At 49.9% G+C, this 23222-nt stretch overlaps 1 protein-coding gene across 1 annotated transcript in view; it reads left to right on the top strand.

The window, feature by feature from the left end:
- The window catches only part of ATG2A (autophagy related 2A), a 2120972-nt gene that overhangs the window by 1038436 nt on the left and 1059314 nt on the right, over positions 1–23222 (top strand). The window contains exon 16 of the mRNA XM_086939522.1: positions 7486–7588. Coding sequence (XP_086795648.1) covers positions 7486–7588 — 103 coding nt within the window. The remainder of the gene's footprint in view (positions 1–7485; positions 7589–23222) is intronic.

Genomic DNA, 23222 nt, shown 5'->3' with positions numbered 1-23222 from the left:
ATCTCTAGAGAGCAAGCCATTGGCAATACAAGATGTATATATTGGGTTCACTAAAAAGATGCCAAGGCTGAGTAAGTGCCACTCATGAGTGTTATAAGGCATTTACAAATGGTGAAGAAAAATCATTAGTAGATAAGCAATTTCCAAGGACATCCAAGGTAGGTCTTCATTGAGGCCAGTCTTATCAGTGCCAAGCTTATATACCCACTTTTGTTCTTTAATAAGTAGGTATTTACTTACATCAGCTGTATGTTCTGGGATAAATAGTTGTTCAACCACTGTCCATCTGAAATCAGTGGGGCGATGTTTCGCATCTAGGAAATGATTGGTCAGTCTGGTGGCTTGTCTACCGCACCGTATCATGCTTTTATGCTCTGAGATCCGGACTTTGATCTTTCTCGTCGTCATGCCAATATATTTCAATTGGAATGGACAGGTAATCATGTAAATTAGTCGTTCACTATTACAGTTGGTAAATCTCCTTTGTTCCCATGGTCGATCTATGCCTATGTCAATGGAGATAGATCTAGAGGTCTGGGGGCAAGCCGCACAATTGCCACAAGGATCATGGCCTACCACTGCTGGAAGATCCCATAGAGTACCAACTGCCCTTGACATTTTAGTTTTAGGTCGAGTATGAACCAATTTATCTTTGAGATTAGGCCCTCGTTTAAAGGCAAAAAGCGGTGGCGGTAGGGTATCCGCGCCTGTATTTAGAATTGACCAATGTCGCTTAACGATCTTTTGTATTTGATTAGACCTGGTGTTGTAGGTGTTGACAAAGGTAATTCGTTGGGTCTTCTCTTTCGTTGGTGTTGATTCTAAGAGTGATTCTCTATTGTTGTTTGCAGCCCGTTTAAGCGATTGGCGCACCAATTTTCTGGGATACTGTTTTGCTTGTAGTTGTTTCTCCAGATTGTGTGCATGTTCTGCAAAGCTTTCTCTTGTGGAACAGTTCCTTTGAATCCGTAGGAACTGTCCATAGGGTAAGTTGTTCCTGAGAGCCTTTGGATGACAACTATCGAAGGGGAGTAGGGAATTACGTGCCATTGGCTTTTTGTAAAGTTGTGATGACAAACCGCTTGGTGTTGCTGTAATTAACAAGTCTAGGAATGCCAATTTTTTACAGTCATATTCCACCGTGAAGCGTAAGAATTGATTCCTGACATTTAGCCCCTGGAGAAACGCTAAGAGATCTTCAGTACCGCCTCGCCAAATGGCGAAAATATCGTCAATACACCGCTTCCAAGTGCGTATCGATTCAAGGTATGGATTTGTTGGTGTCAGAACATGCTCCTGTTCAAAATGATGAACATAGAGGTTCGCCAGACTAGGAGCGAAAACGCTTCCCATGCTGGTCCCTGAAGTCTGGAGGTAAATAGTATCTTCAAATCGAAAGAAATTTTCTTTCTTTGCAAGAAATGCACACACCACTATCAAACTCACAGGAGTAATAGAGACTAAATTCCTTTCAAGCAATAGAGAGGCTATGACTTCAAGAGTCTCGTTCTGGGGAATCGATGTATAAAGTGATTCTACATCAAAAGACACTAAAAGGTCCCTAGTGATGTCAAATTCAAAGTCAGGAAGTATCCGTAAGACATCTTTTGCGTCCTGAAGGAACGTAGGCATCTCTTTTACCATTGAATGTAGGAAATGGTCTGTGAATGTAGACAGAGGTTCAAGAATTGATCCGATCCCGGAGATGATAGGGCGGCCTGGTGGAGGCCTCTGAATTTTAGGAAGGATGTAAAAGTAAGGCATGGTAGGGTGTGCAGTTTGAAGAAAACCTGCCTCTTCTGCCGTAATCCATCCTTCCGATAGTGCTTCCTCAACCATATGGCCAATGGTGTTGCCAAGCCTCGCTGTTGGATCTTCCGTGAGTGGTCTGTATGATCTCCTGTCTCGTAATTGCTGAAGGCATTCGTCGCGGTATATTGTTGTATCAAGGAGAACAATTGTGCCCCCTTTGTCCCGCTGGCTTGATGGTTAACAGGACCTCTTAATGCAGTTTGTTCTGCTTTAGGAAGATTCATGAAAGTGTGCTCATCTTCGAAGTGTGATCTGGATATGTCATTTTCCACGGCTTGTTCAAAAGCTAAAACTTTAGCTGGTAGGCCTGTTTGTGGAGGATTAAATGTTGAGGGTAATCACACGGATACGTTTCCCCATGTAATATCAGGTTGCTGCTTGTGTGTGATTTAGTAACCTGGACTTTGTAAATTTTTTCCAGACATCAGTAATAGCCTATGGTCCTTCATCCACCACAAAAAGAGACGGGCAACCACGATAATTACAATCGACATTGGTTATTCAACGGGTGGCTTGATAGAAAAAAGGTCTGCCGGTGTCAACACTAATGCTGACTTCGCTGACTTCTACTTAATTGACATTAGTGCTAGACGTTAACCCCCCTTTTTAACCTCCCCCTTTTTTTACTAGTTTTGTATTATCTTTGTGGTCCATTCAAATATCATTACAACAAATATGGCTAGGAGCTATTCAGGCTGAATGGGCACTTTGAGATATAGCCAATTTGATATGTCATTTCTGTTAGTCTAATTAATCATGTCCTAAGGAGCTGGGTACTTCCTATTTTAATATGCACATATGGGTCCAGAATGTAATGTAGAGACATTTGTTAAGTCTACACATGCCTTCTGCCTTTTCAGCGCGGTGCTCCTTCTACCGGAGCCGCAGCCAGGTGAGGTAAGGCTAATCCCTCCTACATAATAGGTAAGAGGTATTAAGTACCCTTGAAACCATCTTTCAGGGGACACTAGTGTTGGATACACTACATGGGTGGCGTGATGAATACTAATGATTGCTGTTTCACCTATGATGTATATATTTTTGTGTATCTTCCTTGTCTTTGTTCTATATGTATGATGGATATCCTTCTCCAGAAAAATCCTACGTCAGGAGGTGAAAATAAACTACACCTAGTCATTCAGGTGATTTGGTTTTGACTTATCCTTTATTTTGATTGATTCACTTAAACATTGCAGTGTCTTCAACAACACCTATCTATAGGTTCTGATGAAAGCAGAGGACACTTGTGTCCACTGATCTGCTGAAACATGTCGACCACTCTTTAGATATAGCAGATATTTGTTACGTACTGCTACTTCACACTGTTTATAACATTTGGACGGATGAGAGATACTATTAAAATTACTTTTTCTCCCATTCTCTCTAATTTTACTTAATTTTCACACACAAGATATTTCTTTTTTCACAAGATTATTTGCACTGCAAAACCTAGTAGCCAAAACACTCATACCCTGTTTTGTTTGTCTCTCTATCTCGCCCATACTAACTAACTTATGGGATATGTACATCTATTCCCTGTGGGTGAATATCTATGATGGAGAAGTTGAGGAAGCCCAAATGATGAATAGGGCGGTACAGGACGGCTACTGATGGGTATCCTTTAATACCTGTAGTTCTCTTCTAATTATTGAGTTTTCCGTCTAACTTGCAGCACAAAGTACCATTTGTTTTCGACCCTTGAGAGCCATATTTGTTGCTTAGTATCTTGCTGTGGGGGTCGCTGCCCAGGTGGTCTTTAAATATTCCCTTGGACCCTAACTAAATATATTGTTTTGTATGATGTTGATAATACGGCATGGCAAAATTCTAGGACCAATTCTAATAGTTACAGTTTATCTGATTTTTGGGGAATGGAACACACCTGTGTATCCCATTATGACTTCCCCCCCACACATTATCCACACAAACCCCTGTCCACCTCCTACGTATTAAAATAAGTGAATTCTTTCTAAAAAAGAACCCCAGTGGCACTGTGATTCTTGTCATACATAGACTTCCAGGCTAATCATAATACAACATATGGGGCCTCTAACGTTGTCATTGCATAGGCACATCCTGCTTCTTTTACCCAACAGGTAAAATAAGTATATCTAGTGGCATTGACAGCATATTTTAATTTAACAACAATCTAATATGGACATTTAGGATTATGCGCCAGGGAGCTGCGTCGCAGAGAGGTGTTCTGAGGCCACGCCCCTTTTTACACCTGTTATGTTATGTTATGTTATGTTATAGCTGATTTGTAAAGCGCTCGTACACCAGATCGGTTTCTTGGCGCTACTGGGAAAGGTGAAGGTGGAGCAATTTATTCTAGAATTACTTGTATGCCTGTTTAAAAAGCCATGTTTTTTTAAGTTTGCGGAATGTAATGAGGTCCGTGCAGGATCTAATCTCTAGCGGCATGGAATTTCAGTATCTTGGGGCCAGTGTGGAGAATCTGGATCCTCCAAATCGTTTCTGTTTGAAGGAAGGTGCTGTCAGAAGATGCAAGGGGGCGGATCTCAGGTTACGGGTTGGGTTGTATCTTGTGATCATGCTGTCTATAAATGTAGGATTTCTGCCATTCAAGGATTTGAAAATGATGCAACTCAGTTTGAAGGCACATCTTTGTGCTATAGGAAGCCAATGAAGTTTTTCCAGAACGCAGCTCTGTGGCGCTTACTGGAGGTACTTGGTGGGCTAGTTGGCCGCCAGGGGACCTCAGGATTCAAGGGGACTTAATCCCCCAACTAAAAATGCGCCACGGGGCGAGTTTGCACAGTGGTGAAGGTAGGGCGAGGGGCCTGAGGTGATAAGTGTGCAAACACGCCCTGTGGCGCGTTTTAAGTTGGGTAATTAATTCATCTTCAATCCAGATGTCCCCAGGGGGCCAACTAGACCACCAGGTACCTCCAGTATGCGCCAGGGAGCTGCGTTGCAGAGAGGTGTTCAGAGGCCACGCCCCTTTTTACAACACTCTGCAAGTTCAAGTTCAAGTTCCAAAATTTGTATAGCGCACTACTCACCCAGAGGGTCTCAAGGCGCTTGAGGGAGGGAGTTGTTTTACTTATCGAATATCCAAGTTTTTAGTTGCTTTCTGAAGGAGAGGTGGTTCTGTGTAAGGCGGAGGTGGGTGGGGAGAGAATTCCAGGTTTTGGCCGCTAAGTAGGAGAAGGATCTTCCCCCCCATGGTGGATCTGTGGATGCGCGGAATTGCGGTGAGGGCTTGATTGGACGATCATAGCTGTCGGGAGGGGGTGTATAAGGATAGACGCGTGTTGAGGCATTCGGGTCCTAGGTCGTAGAGGGCTTTGTGTGCGTGGGTGAGGAGACGGAACAATATTCTCTTGTTGACAGGGAGCCAATGGAGGTCTTTCAGGTGGCCGGAAATGTGAGCTTGCCGAGGGATGTCCAATATGAGTCTGGCTGAGGCGTTTTGGATGCGTTGGAGTTTTTTCTGTAGTTTGGCTGTGGTTCCGGCATATAGGGTGTTCCGTAATCCAGTCGGCTTGTGACCAGTGCGTGGGTGACCGTCTTTCTTGTTTCGGTGGGGATCCAACTGAAGATTTTTTTGAGCATTCGTAGGATGTTGAAGCAAGATGATGAGACGGCGTTGACTTGTCTGGTCATCGAGAGGGAGGAGTCCAAGATGAAGCCCAGGTTACGTGCGTGGTCCGTAGGTATGGGTGCGGTTCCGAAGGCCGGTGGCCACCCTGAGTCGTCCCAGGCAGATGGGGATGGCCCTAAGATGAGGACTTCTGTTTTGTCCGAGTTTAATTTTAAACGGCTGTTCTTCATCCACTCGGCTACTTCTTTCATTCCTTCGTGTAAGTTGGTTTTGGCTGTGTTTGGGTCTTTGGTTAGGGAGAGGATCAGCTGGGTGTCGTCTGCGTAGGAGATGATGTTGAGGTTGTGTTGGCGTGCGATGGAAGCGAGGGGACTCATGTATACGTTGAAGAGGGTGGGACTGAGTGATGATCCTTGTGGTACGCCGCAGATGACTTCGGTGGCCTCTGATTTGAAAGGGGGGAGGCGGACTCTCTGGGTTCTTCCGGTGATATGATCCAGTCCAATGCTTTTCCTTGTATTCCGACGTTGCTGAGGCGTTGTATGAGGGTGCTATGACAGACTGTGTCGAAGGCTGCGGAGAGGTCAAGTAAGATGAGAGCAACTGTTTCTCCGTTGTCCAGTAGTGTTCGGATGTCGTCTGTTGCTGCGATGAGGGCGGTTTCGGTGCTGTGTTTGGCTCGGAAGCCAGACTGTGAGGGGTCAAGGGATTTGTTGGATTCGAGGAAGGCGGCGAGCTGACTGTTGACGGCTTTCTCGATGACTTTGGCAGGGAATGGGAGGAGCGTGATGGGGCGGTAGTTCTTAAGTTCGGTTGGGTCTGCCGTGGGTTTCTTCAGAAGGGCGCTGAGTTCGGCATGTTTCCAGTTTTCCGGGAAGGTAGTGGAGTTGAGGGAACAGTTAATGACATAGCGGAGATTGGGTGCGATGATGGAGTCTGCTTTGTTGAAAATGTGGTGGGGACATGGGTCGGTTGGTGATCCTGAATGGATGGAGTTCATCAGGCGGATGGTATCTTCGGTGGTGATTGGGTTCCAGGCGCAAAGGTTGTTAGAGTGCGGTTTTGGTTCGGAGGTGGGTGGAGTGGGCTGGTCTTCGGACTGGTTTTCAAAGCTGTTATGTATTTCGGCGAATTTGTTGTGGAAGAATGATGATAGAGAGTTGCAGAGGTCTTGGGAGGGGGTGATGTCGTTAGTGCCGGCGGAGGGGTTAGTGAATTCTTTGACGATGTTGAATAGTTCCTTGCTTTTTTGGGCATTGTTGTCAAGTCGATCCTTGAATGCTGATTTCTTGGTGGATCGGATCAGTTGATGGTGTTTGCGGGTGGCGTACTTGAAGGTGGCTAGGTTGTCAGTGGTTGGGTTTTTTCTCCAGGTTTTCTCGAGAGTACGACAGAACTTATTGGATTTCTTAAGGTCATCGTTGAACCAGGGGGCTTTTTTGTTACCTTGCTTGATTAGATGGTTTTTCGGGGGAGGTGGAGTTATATACAGGTCAGGTTATGACATGGTGATGGACTGTTGTATCACCAGCTTAAGTTAAGTTTGTAGAGAACAAGTCCAAGTTAGGGGATGAATTTTGTTTGAAGTTGTCAAGCATACTCCATATCATCTGTGGTATTTGTAGATTTCCTGGAAGCTTAGCTTGTGCACTGTGTGCTTCTGAGATATGTGGCCCAAGCCCACCTGGTATGAAATTATATATGGTCAGCAGATTTCCATACTATGGGAATGATTTCGATTGCAATGGTTAATAAAAGGTCCAGAAGTGCAAGGCTTGGGTTTGAGAGAGGTCTCATGGGTGGCACTTTTGGGTCTAGAATTAGTGTGAGGCAGTCCAAATTAATTGATTTTATTGAAGACTCTGTTGAGATTCTTCACAATTTTACATAAACCTGTATCTAGTAGTTTTAATTTGAATAGCATATCCAGTGTCCAGTAGATTAGCTGTGTCAAGAAATGTTTGGTCTGTCTAAGTAATAAGATAGTTTTATTTGGGAGTGCTTGAGAGTAAAATGTTGTCCTGAAAGATTTTTATAGGTTTAGGTGCAGCTTCTGTAGAATGTGATCTTTGCTTCAACATGACTATGGTCTGCTCTCCCTTTAGGTGTATACGATGATGGCGAGAAGACTGCAGTTTCCTGTATCCGAATCAGTAAAGCTCTTGACATGTCATCAAAATTCGGGGGAAAAAAATATATTTTTCCAAGGTAAGTCTTCTTCTACCTCTCTTTTTCAGAGCATCTAACATGAGTATTTGTGTATACGGTCTAATATAATTTAAGAAAACAAATCATCTCTAAAAAAGAGAAATCCTTGTTTAGTGAACAATACGTGCAGAGCTATACAAAACACATACATATATTACACTCTCCCCTGCACCATAGTATTTTCTTTTGTTCCATCTTTATTTGAAGGATAGTTGCTGTTTTGGAGCTAATACTACCACGATGAAACTCTGAAGACTTTGGCATGCAAGTGCTTGGTTGGAAGAGTGTTGATTCATTTGTAGCATAACCTGTTTGGGGGTAATTATGTGGTGCATAATGTCAAGGGTTAGCTCTAATTGTGTAACTTCTCACTGTACTGTGGCACGTAGTAGAGTGAAGAGATGTGAGAATCAAGAGGCTCAAAATTCTGAGATGATTGTTTCGAAAAGTTAGGGACTGGAGCGTGCCTTGTGTTGTGCATGATTGTTGATGCAAGCATGTGTATTTACCCTGATGGATGGATTTAAGCTAAGGTGCATGAGAGCTGATTGCAAATATGCTCTTACTTACCAAGGTTAAATAACTTCGATTCTAGTCGTAGGGTGACTTTGGCCTATTGTTCTGTGCTACCTAGTCAATCCTTGTTATGGCAAGAGTTTATTTCTGGTGGTTGCTGTAGACTTAATCACCTGCTGGGAATGGGCCAGGTTTTCTGCATTCCTGCGCAGTCCAAGTGATCTTGTGTGTTTCTTTACGTTTCCAATAAAGAGTTTCGTGTTTTTGTTGATGGTACAGTCAATCAGCATCAACCTCATAACTTATCGCAATTTCGATGTTTCAAACCAGGCATGTTTGGGACTTATGTCTTCATCAGGACAACAAGGAGGTGATACATCCTCAAAACCACTTAATAGGGAGGGGTGGTACTAGTGTAGGGCCTTCGTCTTGATAAGCAAATGGGAAATAGACCATCCGTTGTAATAGTATCTGTTAGACGGACCGGGAGGGTCGGCCGAGGATAGGGGGAGCGGTCTCCAGGGAGAGCCGACTCCAGTGACCGTACAGACAAGTAACTTCCCCCCCACAGACGGACACCACACAAGGGTAAGGTTCAACGAGATTTTATAGGCGATTCTTAAAGTACGATAAAATGGTACAAGGAGGTCTGGACTCAGGGGTCCCCTCGATTCTGGTCTCTGGTTTGGGGAAAGGGTAGCGGGACAGTCTTGGTTACCAAAAGATGGAAATAGCTCTCAATCCTCGAGCTTGGCGTTCTAGATGATCGGGCCGCGGCGGAGCCAGCAGGTCCCGAGATGGACGAAGGAAGCGACGGTCCGCGGCGGAGCCAGCAGGTCCCGATGAAGATGATGGTTGCAAACGGTCCGCGGCCACGCCAGCAGGTCCCGACGACGATGAAGGATTACGAAGGTTACGAAGGTTGCGGCAGCCCCAGCAGGCAGGGCGATGGTGCACAAGGCAGAGCTACGGCAGCGCCAGTAGTCCGTCAAGGATGAGTTCGTCTTTACGTCTCTCGACTCCAAGATACAACTGCCTTCCTGCTCTGGAGCTGCCCCAGTTATAGGGCTGGTGTTCTTTGATGTCCGGACCCTCGCACTTGGAGGTCGGGAGGTCCGGGATGGGGGAGTCCAGACACCCAGCAGGGGGGTGGGGCCAGCGCCCGGGGAGGCGATGGGCGAGCGGCACTTGGCGGGGAGAGCCATCGACACCTCTTTCTCCCATTGACTTGCCAAGTAGCCCGCTCACCTCCTGGGTGGATGGTGGTGCCGGGATGTCTGAGGCCTGGCCAGGCCCAGGGTTGAGGTCGATCGGGGGCCAGGCGGCCTCGTGGTGGAGTGTCCAAGATGGCGCCCAGGATGGGCGCGCGGGCCAGCAGTGGAGCGGGCCCACGAGGTCGATATGTTCGAAGGCAGGGGTCCCTGAGGGGACGGAGGACGTGCAAGGGTGGTGTGTGGTACCTGTGTGACCGGGCTCGGGCCGGTTTGGGCCGGGGGAGAGCAGCCCTTCATGTGGCCTGTCCAACATGCGTCCCCCCCAGCTGAAGGCGGGGAGAGTTACCCATCCTCTTGGGGACTCTCCTCGTCGAGGCGGAAGAACCGGGACAGGCCATCTGCGTTGGCGTGATCCGGCCCAGGCCGGTGTTCAACTGTGAAGTCCATCCCTTGTAAGGAGATGGACCAACGTAGTAACTTCGGGTTTTCCCCCCGCATCTGCATCAGCCACTGCAGGGGTCGGTGATCGGTCTGCACCCGAAAGTGTGTGCCAAAGAGGTAGGGCCGGAGCTTCTTGAGGGCCCATACCACAGCGAAGGCCTCCCTCTCTATGGTGCTCCATCGTTGTTCCCGTGGTAGGAGGCGCCTGCTGATGAAGGCCACTGGCTGATCAAGGCCTTCGGTGTTCACTTGAGACAGGACTGCCCCAATGCCATGGTCGGAGGCATCCGTCTGGACGACGAACTCCCGGTTGTAGTCGGGGGCCTGGAGCACTGGGGCGGAACACATGGCGGCTTTCAATTGTTCGAATGCTGTTTGGCACTCCGGGGTCCAGTTGACTTTTTTGGGTTGATTTTTTGACGTGAGTTCTGTGAGGGGCCCCACGATAGTACCATAGTCTTTCACGAACCTTCGGTAATAGCCCGTGAGGCCCAGGAAGGCTCGTACCTCGGTCTGGGTGATGGGTGGCTGCCAGGACTGGATGGCGGCAATTTTGAGCTGCAGAGGGGCCACCCGGCCGCTTCCCACCTGGTGTCCGAGGTAGGTCACAGATCCTTGCCCAATTTGACATTTGCTGGCCTTGATCGTGAGGCCAGCTCGCTGAAGGGCTTGTAGCACTGCTCGGAGGTGGTGGAGGTGCTCGGACCAATGGAGGCTGTATACAGCGATGTCGTCTAGGTAGGCGGCACTGAACCCTTCGAGCCCCGCCAGGACCTGATTGACGAGCCGCTGAAATGTTGCTGGGGCATTTTTCATGCCGAAGGGCATGACCTTGAAATGGTAATGCCCATCGGGGGTGGAAAAGGCAGAACGTTCTTGGGCCCGGGGTGTGAGGCCGATTTGCCAGTAGCCCGCTGTCAGGTCGAAAATGCTGAGGTAGCGGGCAGCTCCCATGCGGTCGATTAGTTCATCCGCCCGGGGGATGGGATGTGCGTCTGTTCTGGTGACCGCATTCAAGCCCCGGTAGTCGACGCAGAACCGGAGTTCCGGTGGGGTGCCAGGGGCGGCCGCTTTGGGGACCAGTACTACAGGACTGGCCCAGGGGCTGTCTGAGGGCTCGATGACCCCGAGTGTGAGCATTTTGGCTACCTCTTCCTGGATGCAGGCCCGTACCCGATCTGGCACGCGGTAGGCCCGGTGGCGGATAGGGGGGCTGTCCCCCGTGTCCACATCGTGCACACACCAGGAAGTGACCCCTGGGGTGAGGGAGAACAGGTTGGCGAACTGTGACAGGAGGACTCGACACTCCTGGTGTTGTTCTCGGGTGAGGGCCTCCGAGAGTCGGACCCCATCCACGGAGCCGTCTTTCTCCTGAGTCCGTAGGAGGTCAGGGAGGGGCTCGGAGTCTTCTTCAACCCCATTGTCAGTGGCCATCAGGAGGCCGAGTTCGGAGCGCACAAAGTGGGGTTTCAGTCTGTTAGCGTGGAGGACCCGGAGGGGGTTCCGGGAAGATTCCATGTCGATGAGATAGGTGGCAGGACCCTTGCGCTCGACTACTTTGAAGGGCCCCGTCCACTTGTCTTGCAGGGCGCAGGGTTCGGTGGGGGACATCACCCATACCTGTTGCCCAGGTTCAAATTCGATGGAGGAGGCATTCCGGTCATACCACTTTTTCATGTCCTCTTGACTGGCCTCTAGGTTGGCTTTTGCCAGTTCTCTGAACCGCCGGGTCTGATTGTGGAGTGTTAGGAGGTACCGGAAAACATCTGGTGGGTTCTTTAGGGGGGGCATCTCCCAGCCCTCTTTGACTAGGCTGAGCGGCCCCCGCACTGGATGTCCATATAGCAGTTCAAACGGGCTGAAGCCCAGGGACTTCTGGGGAACCTCTCGATATGCGAAGAGGAGGCACGGCAGCAGTACATCCCACTGGCGACGGAGGGGTTCTTCCAACCCCCCGATCATCCCTTTGAGCGTGCGGTTGAACCGCTCAACGAGTCCGTTTCCTTGAGGGTGATAGGGGGTCGTGAATCGATAGGTAACCCCGCACTGTTGCCAGAGGGACTTCATATATTTAGAAATAAAGTTCGTGCCTCTGTCGCTGACGACTTCTCGGGGGAAGCCCACACGGGAGAAGATCCCCATTAGAGCCCGGCCGACTACCGGGGCTGTCACAGTTCGCAGGGGAACAGCCTCGGGGTAGCGGGTGGCGTGGTCCACTAGCACCAGGATGAACCGATGACCTTGTTTTGTGCGCGGGTCCAGGGGCCCCACGATGTCTATCCCGACCCTCTCGAACGGGGTGGTGACCACGGGAAAAGGTTGCAGGGGGGCTTTTAGTTTGCGGCCGCTCTTTCCACTGGCTTGGCACGTGGGGCAAGATCGGCAATGCTGGTGTACATCGTTCCTCATTTTGGGCCAGAAGAAGTGGGTCACCAGACGACTGTAGGTTTTATCTTGACCCAGGTGTCCCGCCAGGGGGACATCGTGGGCCAGGTTTAGCAGAAAGTCTCTAAAACGGAGCGGCACCACCAGTACTCGGCTGGCCCCCAGCTCCGCGATTCTTTGCTCACTGTACAGCAGGTCATTGTCCCAGTAGACCCAGTGAGTGCCGGAGGTATCCCCTGTGCCTTGGGCGAGCGCTTGCTGGCGAAGTCCCTCGAGGGAGGGACAGGTCTTCTGTTCTTGGCGAAATTGTTCTTGCGTGGGCCCCCCCTCTTGAGGCCACTGGTCGAGGTTAGTGAGGTCTGGAGGTTGAGCTTGTTCTGGGGGGGCGTCACGGTCGGTGGTTTCGGCTGGGGCGACCGGAGGCGGTGGCGCCGGCCATTCGGGTTCCTCTGGGCGGGGGCTGGCACGGGCGGCCATGGACCGGGTGGTGACGCACGCCCAGTCCGGGACGCCTAACATCCCCAGGTGTTCTCTTCGTTCTACGGCGGCCCACGGGGAGCTTTCAAGGTCATTCCCCAGGAGGCAGTCTACGGGGGCATCGTCTCGGACCGTGACTTTCAACATGCCGGAGACCCCCCCCATTCGAAAGGGACGCAGGCCATCCGACACAGACTTTCCGAGTTATCGGCTGAACGTACAGGGCAGAGAATGTTCGGTAGATACTGTTCCGGGGTCACCAGGTGACAGCGGACGGCTGTTACACTGGCCCCAGTGTCACGAAGGGCTTCAGCCCGGCGTCCATTAATGCTCACCCATTGGCTGTACTTCTGGGTGTTAGCGGGTAGGGGGACCCGCGGGACCATGTCTTTCCCCCCTAAGCAGGCTAGAGCCATGGCGGCTGGCTCCCATTCCTGATGCTCTTGCTCATATTCTTCTTGCTCCTCGGAGATCTGTTCTTCCCCCAGGGCAGCAGCAGCCACCTGGCGGGGTCTTGGGCTCTGGTACTGTGGGCAATTTGGATCGTTGGCATAGTGGCCGACTCGTTGGCATCGATGGCACGTAACATTGGCTCGGTATCCCGGTCGCGCCGGGGCGCTGCCCCGGTTGGCCGGGGGGGTGGTGCTGACCGCGGGGGCGACCGGAGCGTTGTCTCTTCCGCGTCCTTGGCCCCCTCCTCCTCCTCGGGGACGGTGCTGACCATTGTTGTTCCGGTTCTGTTCGTAGGACCCATTCCGGCCCACTCTGGTGATTTCCCATCGGTCAGCTTCGGCTGCGAGCTGCCGGGGATCGGTTAACTTGCTGTCGAGGAGGTGCTGGCGGAGTTCAATAAAGCAATTGTTCGATAGGTGCTCCCATACCATGAGATTGAACAGTTGCTCGTAGGTTGTAACCTTGCTTCCTTTGATCCAGCCCTCGAAGGCTCGGCTAAAGTAGGTTACATAGTCCACCCAAGTTGTACCCGGGATGCGGGTGCAGTCTCGGAACCTCTGACGGTACATTTCGGGTGTGAGGCCATAGCGGGTGAGGAGGGCAGCTTTCATATGGTCATAGGAGGTCATCTGGTGGTCCGGGAGCTGTAGCAGGGTGTCGCGGCCCTCATTGAGGAATCTCCCCCATAGGCCGGCTCCCCAGTCGTTTCTATCGATCCGGTGTGCAGTCATAGCGATTTCGTAGGCTTTAAACCATTGCTGGATGTCGTCCTCTCGGAAGTATTCTCGAACGACATCCTTGGGGATGTGTACCTTTTTCTCTGTTGTCCCTGGGGTGTGGGGTTGCTCGAACACCCCTATTTCTTTATTCTGCTTGCGTAAATCAATCTCAGCTAGTCGTCGCTCGTGTTCATATGCCAGTTTCTTTTCCTCGAGCTCCCTTTGTCTCTGTTTCTCCTCTCTTTCTTCTCGGAGACGCAGGTGCTCTAAATTTATTTTCTGTTCGGCCAACTTAAGTTCAACGTCCATTTTGAGCCGAGCCATTTCTAGCTCGTGTAGTCGGGTTCTTTCTCGTTCCTGGATCTCGTCTTGCGAGAGACCCGTTCTTTGCTCTTCAGGAGCCATGGTGGTTTTTGCTGCGATGCTTCGATCGGGGGTTCCGGCGACCCCGGTCTCTGCCCAAGACTCTAGGGCATGCTTGAAATCGTCTTTGGTACTTAGTCCGGTGGTAGCGATACCTAGTTCGATGCAGAATTGTTTTAGTTCACGATGGTTGTACTCGTCCAATTTCTCCATCTGGAATTTCTCGGTGGATCCGCTTTCTTTAGTTGTCATCTTGATTTCGTCGTGGGGTGAGCTACTGTCTGTACGATTATGCGGTGATTCGGATCGCGCCGCTGGCCACCAATGTTAGACGGACCGGGAGGGTCGGCCGAGGATAGGGGGAGCGGTCTCCAGGGAGAGCCGACTCCAGTGACCGTACAGACAAGTAACTTCCCCCCCACAGACGGACACCACACAAGGGTAAGGTTCAACGAGATTTTATAGGCGATTCTTAAAGTACGATAAAATGGTACAAGGAGGTCTGGACTCAGGGGTCCCCTCGATTCTGGTCTCTGGTTTGGGGAAAGGGTAGCGGGACAGTCTTGGTTACCAAAAGATGGAAATAGCTCTCAATCCTCGAGCTTGGCGTTCTAGATGATCGGGCCGCGGCGGAGCCAGCAGGTCCCGAGATGGACGAAGGAAGCGACGGTCCGCGGCGGAGCCAGCAGGTCCCGATGAAGATGATGGTTGCAAACGGTCCGCGGCCACGCCAGCAGGTCCCGACGACGATGAAGGATTACGAAGGTTACGGAGGTTGCGGCAGCCCCAGCAGGCAGGGCGATGGTGCACAAGGCAGAGCTACGGCAGCGCCAGTAGTCCGTCAAGGATGAGTTCGTCTTTACGTCTCTCGACTCCAAGATACAACTGCCTTCCTGCTCTGGAGCTGCCCCAGTTATAGGGCTGGTGTTCTTTGATGTCCGGACCCTCGCACTTGGAGGTCGGGAGGTCCGGGATGGGGGAGTCCAGACACCCAGCAGGGGGGTGGGGCCAGCGCCCGGGGAGGCGATGGGCGAGCGGCACTTGGCGGGGAGAGCCATCGACACCTCTTTCTCCCATTGACTTGCCAAGTAGCCCGCTCACCTCCTGGGTGGATGGTGGTGCCGGGATGTCTGAGGCCTGGCCAGGCCCAGGGTTGAGGTCGATCGGGGGCCAGGCGGCCTCGTGGTGGAGTGTCCAAGATGGCGCCCAGGATGGGCGCGCGGGCCAGCAGTGGAGCGGGCCCACGAGGTCGATATGTTCGAAGGCAGGGGTCCCTGAGGGGACGGAGGTCGTGCAAGGGTGGTGTGTGGTACCTGTGTGACCGGGCTCGGGCCGGTTTGGGCCGGGGGAGAGCAGCCCTTCATGTGGCCTGTCCAACAGTATCCGGTTTGGTGAACTTCAAAGATACACAGGGCTAAATCTTGTGATGAATGGAACTGCAGCCAGATACACTAGTACTTGATGATCACAAACTCCTATTGGTGTAATAGATGTTGTACATTAGATATTTTTTTTATGACCTCACTTTCACAAGCACTGTGCCAATTTCACCTTGTAGAACGGCAATATATTATGTTTACTTTGTCTCATATTTTATAACATAGTGTGTTTTGGCTAATTGGTTGTATTTTTGTAAGTCATTATATAATCTGTTTAGGAGATTCTCTGATCCCTTTACAAATGAAAAAAAAGTTATGGTTAATAAGTTTTCCTGGCAGCATCATTTTGATTTGTCAATGGTAAAAGCAATCATGTAGCACCTTACACTAAACACACATCACACTTTCACATTATCCAGCTTTCTTCGGCCTTGGGATGCATTACATGTTGTGCAAAACTTATATGGATAATTTCTTATGATGGGTCTTAGATTTTTTCCTTGATTTGGAGTAGGGTGTTTTTCTTGTTTTATCTTCTTTATCTGATGATTGGGTGTCAGGTCAATAGTTTGGTTGTGTGAATGTCTTTTGTTGAATCTTTTTGTGGAAGCCTTCCGAGACCCATTTGCAGAGCTGATTCGCTTCTGTATTTGAACAGGACGTGAGATTGCCTAGAGATGATTCGCATGCAGAAAGGTTGAGTTTGTGTCTACTGATGACAATCTTGTTGATCACTATTGACAGTGTGTCAATTAAATTCAAAATACTTTATTCAATCTAAAAAGTATATAGATCGTATATGGAAACAGCACAGTTTTCAATACAATATCGTACACAGGCGGCAGTAAAATAAGCAAGGAAAAAACACATGTTTAAAAAATGGCTATTTCATAATTACATCATAAGCCTTCTTGCTTTTATCACTAAACATAGGAAGTAAAAAATACGCTAGATATAAACACATGTTTAAAATTGCAGATTCATAATGATATCATAAGCAATCTTGCTTTTAGTGATAGGCATATGAAGGATGCTACTGGATAACAGGTATAATGATCTTGTAACATTTGCATGAAATATAGTGCTATTCGACATTGCTTAAAATTATATTTGTGATTAATTGGAACTATACAATTTTTACGATAAAGTGTATAGTGTTTACAAAAGAACATAAAATGTAGATCAGTTTGAGATGAAACTCCATCACAAGACCTTCAAATGGATACCCCCAGAATGCAGAAAAACCATCACCCTCTCTCTCATAACCAGGAGACTGGACTACGGAAACGCCCTCTACGCCGGAATCAACAAAACTCTTGTCAACAAGCTCTAAACCATCCAGAACGCTGCAGCCAGACTCGTCCTCGGAACCCCACGGCACGAACACATGACCTAACAGCTACGTGAACTCCACTGGCTCCCCGTCTAGAAGAGAGTAATCTTCAAACTGCTCACCCACTCCTACAAATCACTCTACAACATCGTACCCAAATACCTCAACGAGAGAGTCTCGTTCCACATACCCAAGAGGAACCTTCGTCCCGCAGACCTTGCAGAACCCCCTGCATCCGCAGAACCAGAGCAGGCAGAAGATCTTTCTCCTACATCCCAGCCAAAGCCTAGAACGAGCTCACTGTCAACATCAGACACTCCACACCTTCAGGAAGAACCTTAAGACCTGGCTCTTCAACTGAACCGGAGTTGCCCCCACCCCACCCCGCGCCTTGAGACCCTCACGGGTGAGTAGCGTGCTTTTATAAATCCCTGATTGATTGGTTGACACCTTGATAAGTGCATCTCTTGCTCTCTCTCATTCAGCAGCCACATTTTAGAAGTCAAATTCAAAATGGCAGCCACTTAATACTTTCCCTGGAGTAGCAAGGAACTACTGAATGATGGTGTAATTACTTGTAAAACAAAATACACAACAGACCATAACACACAAACAACCAATCACCACAGAGCAGTGCCCAAGACAAAAACATTCATGTGAAGTTACCACCATAAATCACTGAAAGAGAAACAGTGCTACAAGTAAAACATCAACAAAGAATTTTCATGACGACCCAGGCAGCGAGTTAGTAGCAGTCGCAGGCTCGCAGTTCTCTCTCATGCAACATCGAAATACTGAACTTGAAGCACAGGATCTTAATCGAAATGCGGACTAAAACTCTCTTAATTAAGTAAATAAACCAGGACTTCCACACAAACCTTTTCTTGATGCCGTTTGCATCTATCTGCATCGCGGCACTTGGTCTCTCTCGGGCCCGATACTAGTGCTGACGTCGGCCCCGCTTCCCACTGTCTCATCGCCGCTCGTGCCGCAAGGAGCGAGGAGCCGCAGCGTTTGATCTCCACCCGGCCGGCTCTGACACCGGAGCTGACCCCAAATCACTGCCGTCCTGCTGCCGATTTGCTGCCCTCGCACGCTGCCCCATTCGCTACTGACTCGCAACTTCACTTTGCTGCCGTTCACGGTCCGCCGGGAGGTGGAGCCCAGCATTCAACGTTCATCGAGGCGGCGGCAGAGAGGAACCGAGCCGCTGACTGGTCTCTTTGGAAGCCGGGAGTTGGGGAAAAGATACGCGTTGAGCGGGGGAGGGGGCTACAGACCATCTTTCTTTTTTCCCGGGGATTGGAGGAAGCAGTCTGGGCAGTCTAGACCTTACGGAGCAGGAGCAGGCGTGCTGGGGAGAGACGCCCAGCGATTGATATCAGTCATATAGTTTGACCCAGCCTGCCTCTAGAAGTGGATAAACTCCATGTAGGGAGCGGCAGAGTTTCTCTCAGTGGAGAAAAGCTGGGGCAGCCGGTGCTCGGTGCCCCGAAGTGCAGAGGTGGCAGCAAGAGGGAAACTGACCTCTAACAGAGTTCGCTGGTCAGAGTCTGCAGCCGGCTTAGCACGAAGGAGAAAAATCTCGGCCAGAGTTAGCTTACGGAGAAACTCTGCTCCAGCAAATTTGTTTCTATATCTTAAGGCAAATCAAACTGTTCTAACCCAGGACTCACCAATAAAAATCCAGAAAAAAACAGGAGTTAAAGGAAAGGAACAAGATGACCGATGGGGGGGTCGAGCCCAATGCATGGCTTACATCAATGATCCCGGTAAGGAGAAAGGGGAGAGATTGGGGGCCTAAGCTGTACCTGGAAAGGGAAGTAGAGGAATCGAAGGCAAGGAAGGTGGTTTACACACAGGGCTAAATAAAGTTAGTAGATATACCCTTAGGAGTAGGGATATCTGGGGGGCAAATAGCTCTTCCCCCGAGGTGTCGAACCTAGAACCTCCACAGGTAGCTGCTAAGGAGACATTCTCAAAAGAAAAGAAAATAAGAGTGCTTGAACCGATTCTAAAAACAAAGCCCTGAATACTAACACTAATACTCCCTCAACAAAAAAAAAGATCGTAAAAGGTCTAGAAACAAGTTTAACAGCACAAGAGTTACACCTTCACTAAGATCCTTTTTTAAAGTTCAGTGTGCGGAGCCCTTGGTAAAAGAAGTAAACACCCCTACTACTTTAGATTCAGTAGGGGTGGTGGAAAGTAGCACGCCTGCTTTAAAACAAACCCATCTCCAAATTCTGAAAAATAATACTATAAATAAAAACTATAAAATTAGAGGAACCCCTCTAAACAGGAATAAGGGAGGTTTCCCCAAGAGGTGGGGGGTGGCCCTACCCTTTAAAAACAAAAGTAAAAAATGGTTCGTACATATACACATGGTGGGGGAGCATGTGGGAAAAAGATGTCATTTAAATCTGCTGATTTACAAAATCTATGGCCCTTTTTATATTGCATAAAAATTACTTGAGCTTTTATGTCTAAAAATATCAGAATAAATGACTTGGAAATCTTGACATGGAATGTAAACGGCTTGAGGGTTCCCGCAGAAGGGAAAAGATTCTGGAATACCTGAGACTATCAGAGTGTTAGGTTTTTTTGAAACAAGAATCTCATCTACTTAGAGAGGAATGGTCCTTGATTTAAAAAAACAGAAATGGATTGAATACTGTATCTGCACTAATCAATCTTGTACAACAAAAGGAGTCGCTATATTAATAAAAAAAACGTCACCTCTGTGCTGAGTGAAAGTATACTTGATCCAGCAGGAAGATGGGCTGTCGCTAAATTTAAAATCAACTGGACTGGGATTACCTTAGCAAGCTATTACGGCCCTAACTTGGACGACCCTGGACCCCTATATACTTTGCTCTCTCACCTAACAGATGCCAATAATTATACCAACTTAGGGGGTGATTTTAATGTGGTCTTAAACCCAAGTAGCGACTCCACATCACATAGAGCTACATTAAGTACACAAAAAATGAGAAGAGCATTAAGACAACTAATGTCTATCATAGGTCTAATAAACATCTGGAGGGACATGGTCACTAAGTCTAAAACCAAGGGTGGGAAGTTCACTTTTCAAAACAAAAAATGGGGACATAAGTCAAGGATTGCTTTCTTCTTAGTTAGTGCAACAGTAGGTAGAAACACAAGTCAAGTTAGTCATGCCCCTGAACATCTGGCAGACCTCTCGACAGTCATCTTAAAAATAACGGTTAGTGATGCACAAGTACCAAGAAGATTCACTATTAACCGTGCGCTATTATTGGAAGATAATATAATTGAAAAATTAAAGATCTAAACTAAAGGGTTTTTTAACATCAACTTAAATTCTGCCCCAATCCAAATAGTTTGGGACACATATAAAGCTTTCCTAAGGGGGGATGATATTAGATATCTCTTGTACACAAGCAAAGAAAATAAAAGAGGAAACAAAAAAACTCGAAGACGAGATTCATAGACTACACGAGTGTCTTGAGGGAGATCAGGAAAATGTTACAATCTTAAGTAATTTAGCGTCCGCTAAACAGAAATTAGCCGATTTCCTAGAAACTATTATAAAGAAAAAGTGGGATGCCAGTAAACTTGAAAACCGTGATTATGGGGAGGGTTGCAATAAACTCCTCGCCTGGAAAACAAAAACCGACCAGACTAGGAACTGGATAAAAGATATACAATGCCCAGATACTAACAACATAGTCTCAGAAGACGCTGAAATTGAGGAGGCATTTGTCTAGTTTAAAAAAAAATTATATAGGGAAGATATGATTATGGAACACACCACTATGGGAAACTTCCTAGCAGAGGTGCCCCTCCCTACTCTCCAACAGGAAAATAAAGCTCTAATAAATTGCCCTATAGGGTCAAAGGAAGTAACCCAAGCAAATAACTCCTTAAAAAAAGGGAAAAGCAGCAGGACCTGACTCCATCGCAAATGAGATCTATGATGTACTAAAGGAGGAATTAACACCTATCCTCCTCCAACTATTTAACTCCTCCTTCATAGAGGGTGAAAACCCTCCCATATCTTGGGAAGAGGAGACAATAACTATTCTCCTAAAACCTAATAAAAACCCACATCTGAAAGAGACACGTTAGTGATAGATTCCTTACCTTAGAATATCCCCAGGCGTCAGACTGGATCCGGAAAGTTTTGCGTAGCAGTACCCTTGCACGTCGGTAGGCGTCGTCTGCGGCTCCGCGTCCGTCTTCGGCGTCGTGGGCGCCGTGATGACGTCGTCGGAGTATTTAGACGCCGCCTCCGCGTGCTGACGTCAGTTCTTCTTTTTTCCGCGCCAGCCAGCGCAGATCTGGAAAGAGCAGTTCCCTAGTCACTTTTTGACTAACTTTTTGAGATCTTTTGATCCATTCCGAAGTCTATACGACTCCGACGGTGCCTGTAGGGATGCCCGGATTCAAGCATTGCGACAAGTGCGACCGTACCATGTCGGTCACGGATCCTCGCTGCCTGTGCCTGACGTGTTTGGGCGTCGACCATGACGACGAGGCCTGCCCCGACTGTCGGGCCCTTTTGAGGAAGGCCAGGCGGGAGCGGTCCCGCAGGCGACTCGAACTCCGGCAGTCGGCCCGCGCCGTGTGAGATCCCGGTCCCGGTCCCACGGGAGGTCGAGGGACAGGTCGTGGGGACGGAGCCGTCACAGCTCCGGGAGTCGGCACCACTCCTCCGGGTCCAAGTCGTCAGGTAAGAAGCATAAGAAGTCGAAGAGACATCATCGCTCTTCTGACTCCCCCCGACGCTCGCACGATGTGGCCGGGGGTTCGGGTGACACCGCCCACGCGGCTCCTCGGGAGTCGCGGGCGCCGCGTCCGGCCCCATACCCCCCGGTCCCTGGGCTGAACGCGACGCCGGAGGAGATTGAGCGTTTCCTCATGGCCATGAGGTCCCTTTCTCCTCCGACGGGTTCCGCAGCGCCTTCGGGCCCAGCGAACCCATCTGGGGGCCCTAGTGGGTCGGGGACTCCGACCCCGACGCCGTCGGGTGCTTCGGCCCCGACGCCGCCGACGCCTTTGGGCCCGGCGCCGCAGGGCCCCACGATCCCGACACCGCCGGTGCCCTCGGCCCGGCGCCGCAAGGCGCAGCGGCCCCGTCGTCATCGGCGCCTTCGGGCCCGGCGCCGCAGGGTGCCGCTGAACCCTCCTCGGGCGATGGATCGTCACTGGTGGACCTTACGACCCCCCCGGCGTCGGTCCGTGTGGTGTCCCGTCGGACGCCGTTCTCGGGCGGCGCCGTCCCCGATGCCTCCTTTCATTCGGTTCCGACGTCGGGACGACGCCTATCGGCGCCTATCTCGACGCCGTTTGGAGATTTTAGTTTCTACGAACCGACCTCATTCAATTACGACCCTGAATCTCAGGAGATGAGGGATGAGGAGGATTGGGAGGGGTCTGAGGACCCTCTGGCCAGGGAGTGCCAGTCTAACATGGACTGGGCAGGAGACCTTGGGAAGGCCAGTGGCCTGGACACCTCTCCAGACACTGGATTTGTCTCTCCTCCTACCGTGGCTTCGGAGGAGGGAGCTACCTCTGGTGTGGTGTTGATGAGGACTGCCAAGGCCTTGGGCCTTGAGCTCCCCGTCGCGGCCGTGAGGACTAACCTCCTCACTGAGGTCCTTAAGCCGCAGTCATGCTCCATGGAGCCTCTGCTGCCGTTTAATGAGGCCTTGACGGACGTTCTTTTGGACACTTGGTCCAGGCCCGCTACAGGTTCGCCTGTAGATAGGAACGTGGCCAGACGCCACCGCCCGGCTCCGGGCAACCCATGTTTCCTGTCCTCCCACCCCACCCCCGAGAGTCTGGTCATCCAGGCCTCTAACTCCCAGACCGCCTTCCCGACGGCTCCGCCGGACAGGGAGTCCAAGAGGTACGAGAACTATAGTAAGAAGATCTTCTCGTCCCTTAGCTTAGGACTGCGGTCTTCCAACACCGCATGCCTCTTGGGCCGTTACACCCACTCTCTGTGGGAGACGGTGGCGGAAGTGCTGCCAGAGTGCCCGTTGGAGGTACGGGCCAAACTCGGCCAAGCCCTTGTAGAGGGCCGGGACGCAGCCAAGTATTCAATCAGGTGTGGACTGGATACTACTGACTCGCTGGGCAGAGCGATGGCTACGACGGTGGCGGTGCGACGCCACGCCTGGCTGAGATCCGCCAATTTTTCGGCAGACGTCCAAAACACCCTCATGGACATGCCGTTCGATGGCCGTCGCCTCTTTGGCGACAAGGCAGACCACGCGCTTGAGCGCTTTAAGGACTCCAGGGCTACGGCCAAGTACTTGGGCCTCTCGGCCCCGCGCCAGCAGATGGGTGCCTTTCGCTCCTTTCGTG

This window comes from Lissotriton vulgaris, chromosome 9 (genome assembly GCF_964263255.1).
Source record: "Lissotriton vulgaris chromosome 9, aLisVul1.2, whole genome shotgun sequence".
Taxonomy (NCBI): domain Eukaryota; kingdom Metazoa; phylum Chordata; class Amphibia; order Caudata; family Salamandridae; genus Lissotriton; species Lissotriton vulgaris.
The sequence above is the reverse complement of the archived record's forward strand: the minus strand, read 5'-3'. Positions and strand labels throughout refer to the sequence as shown.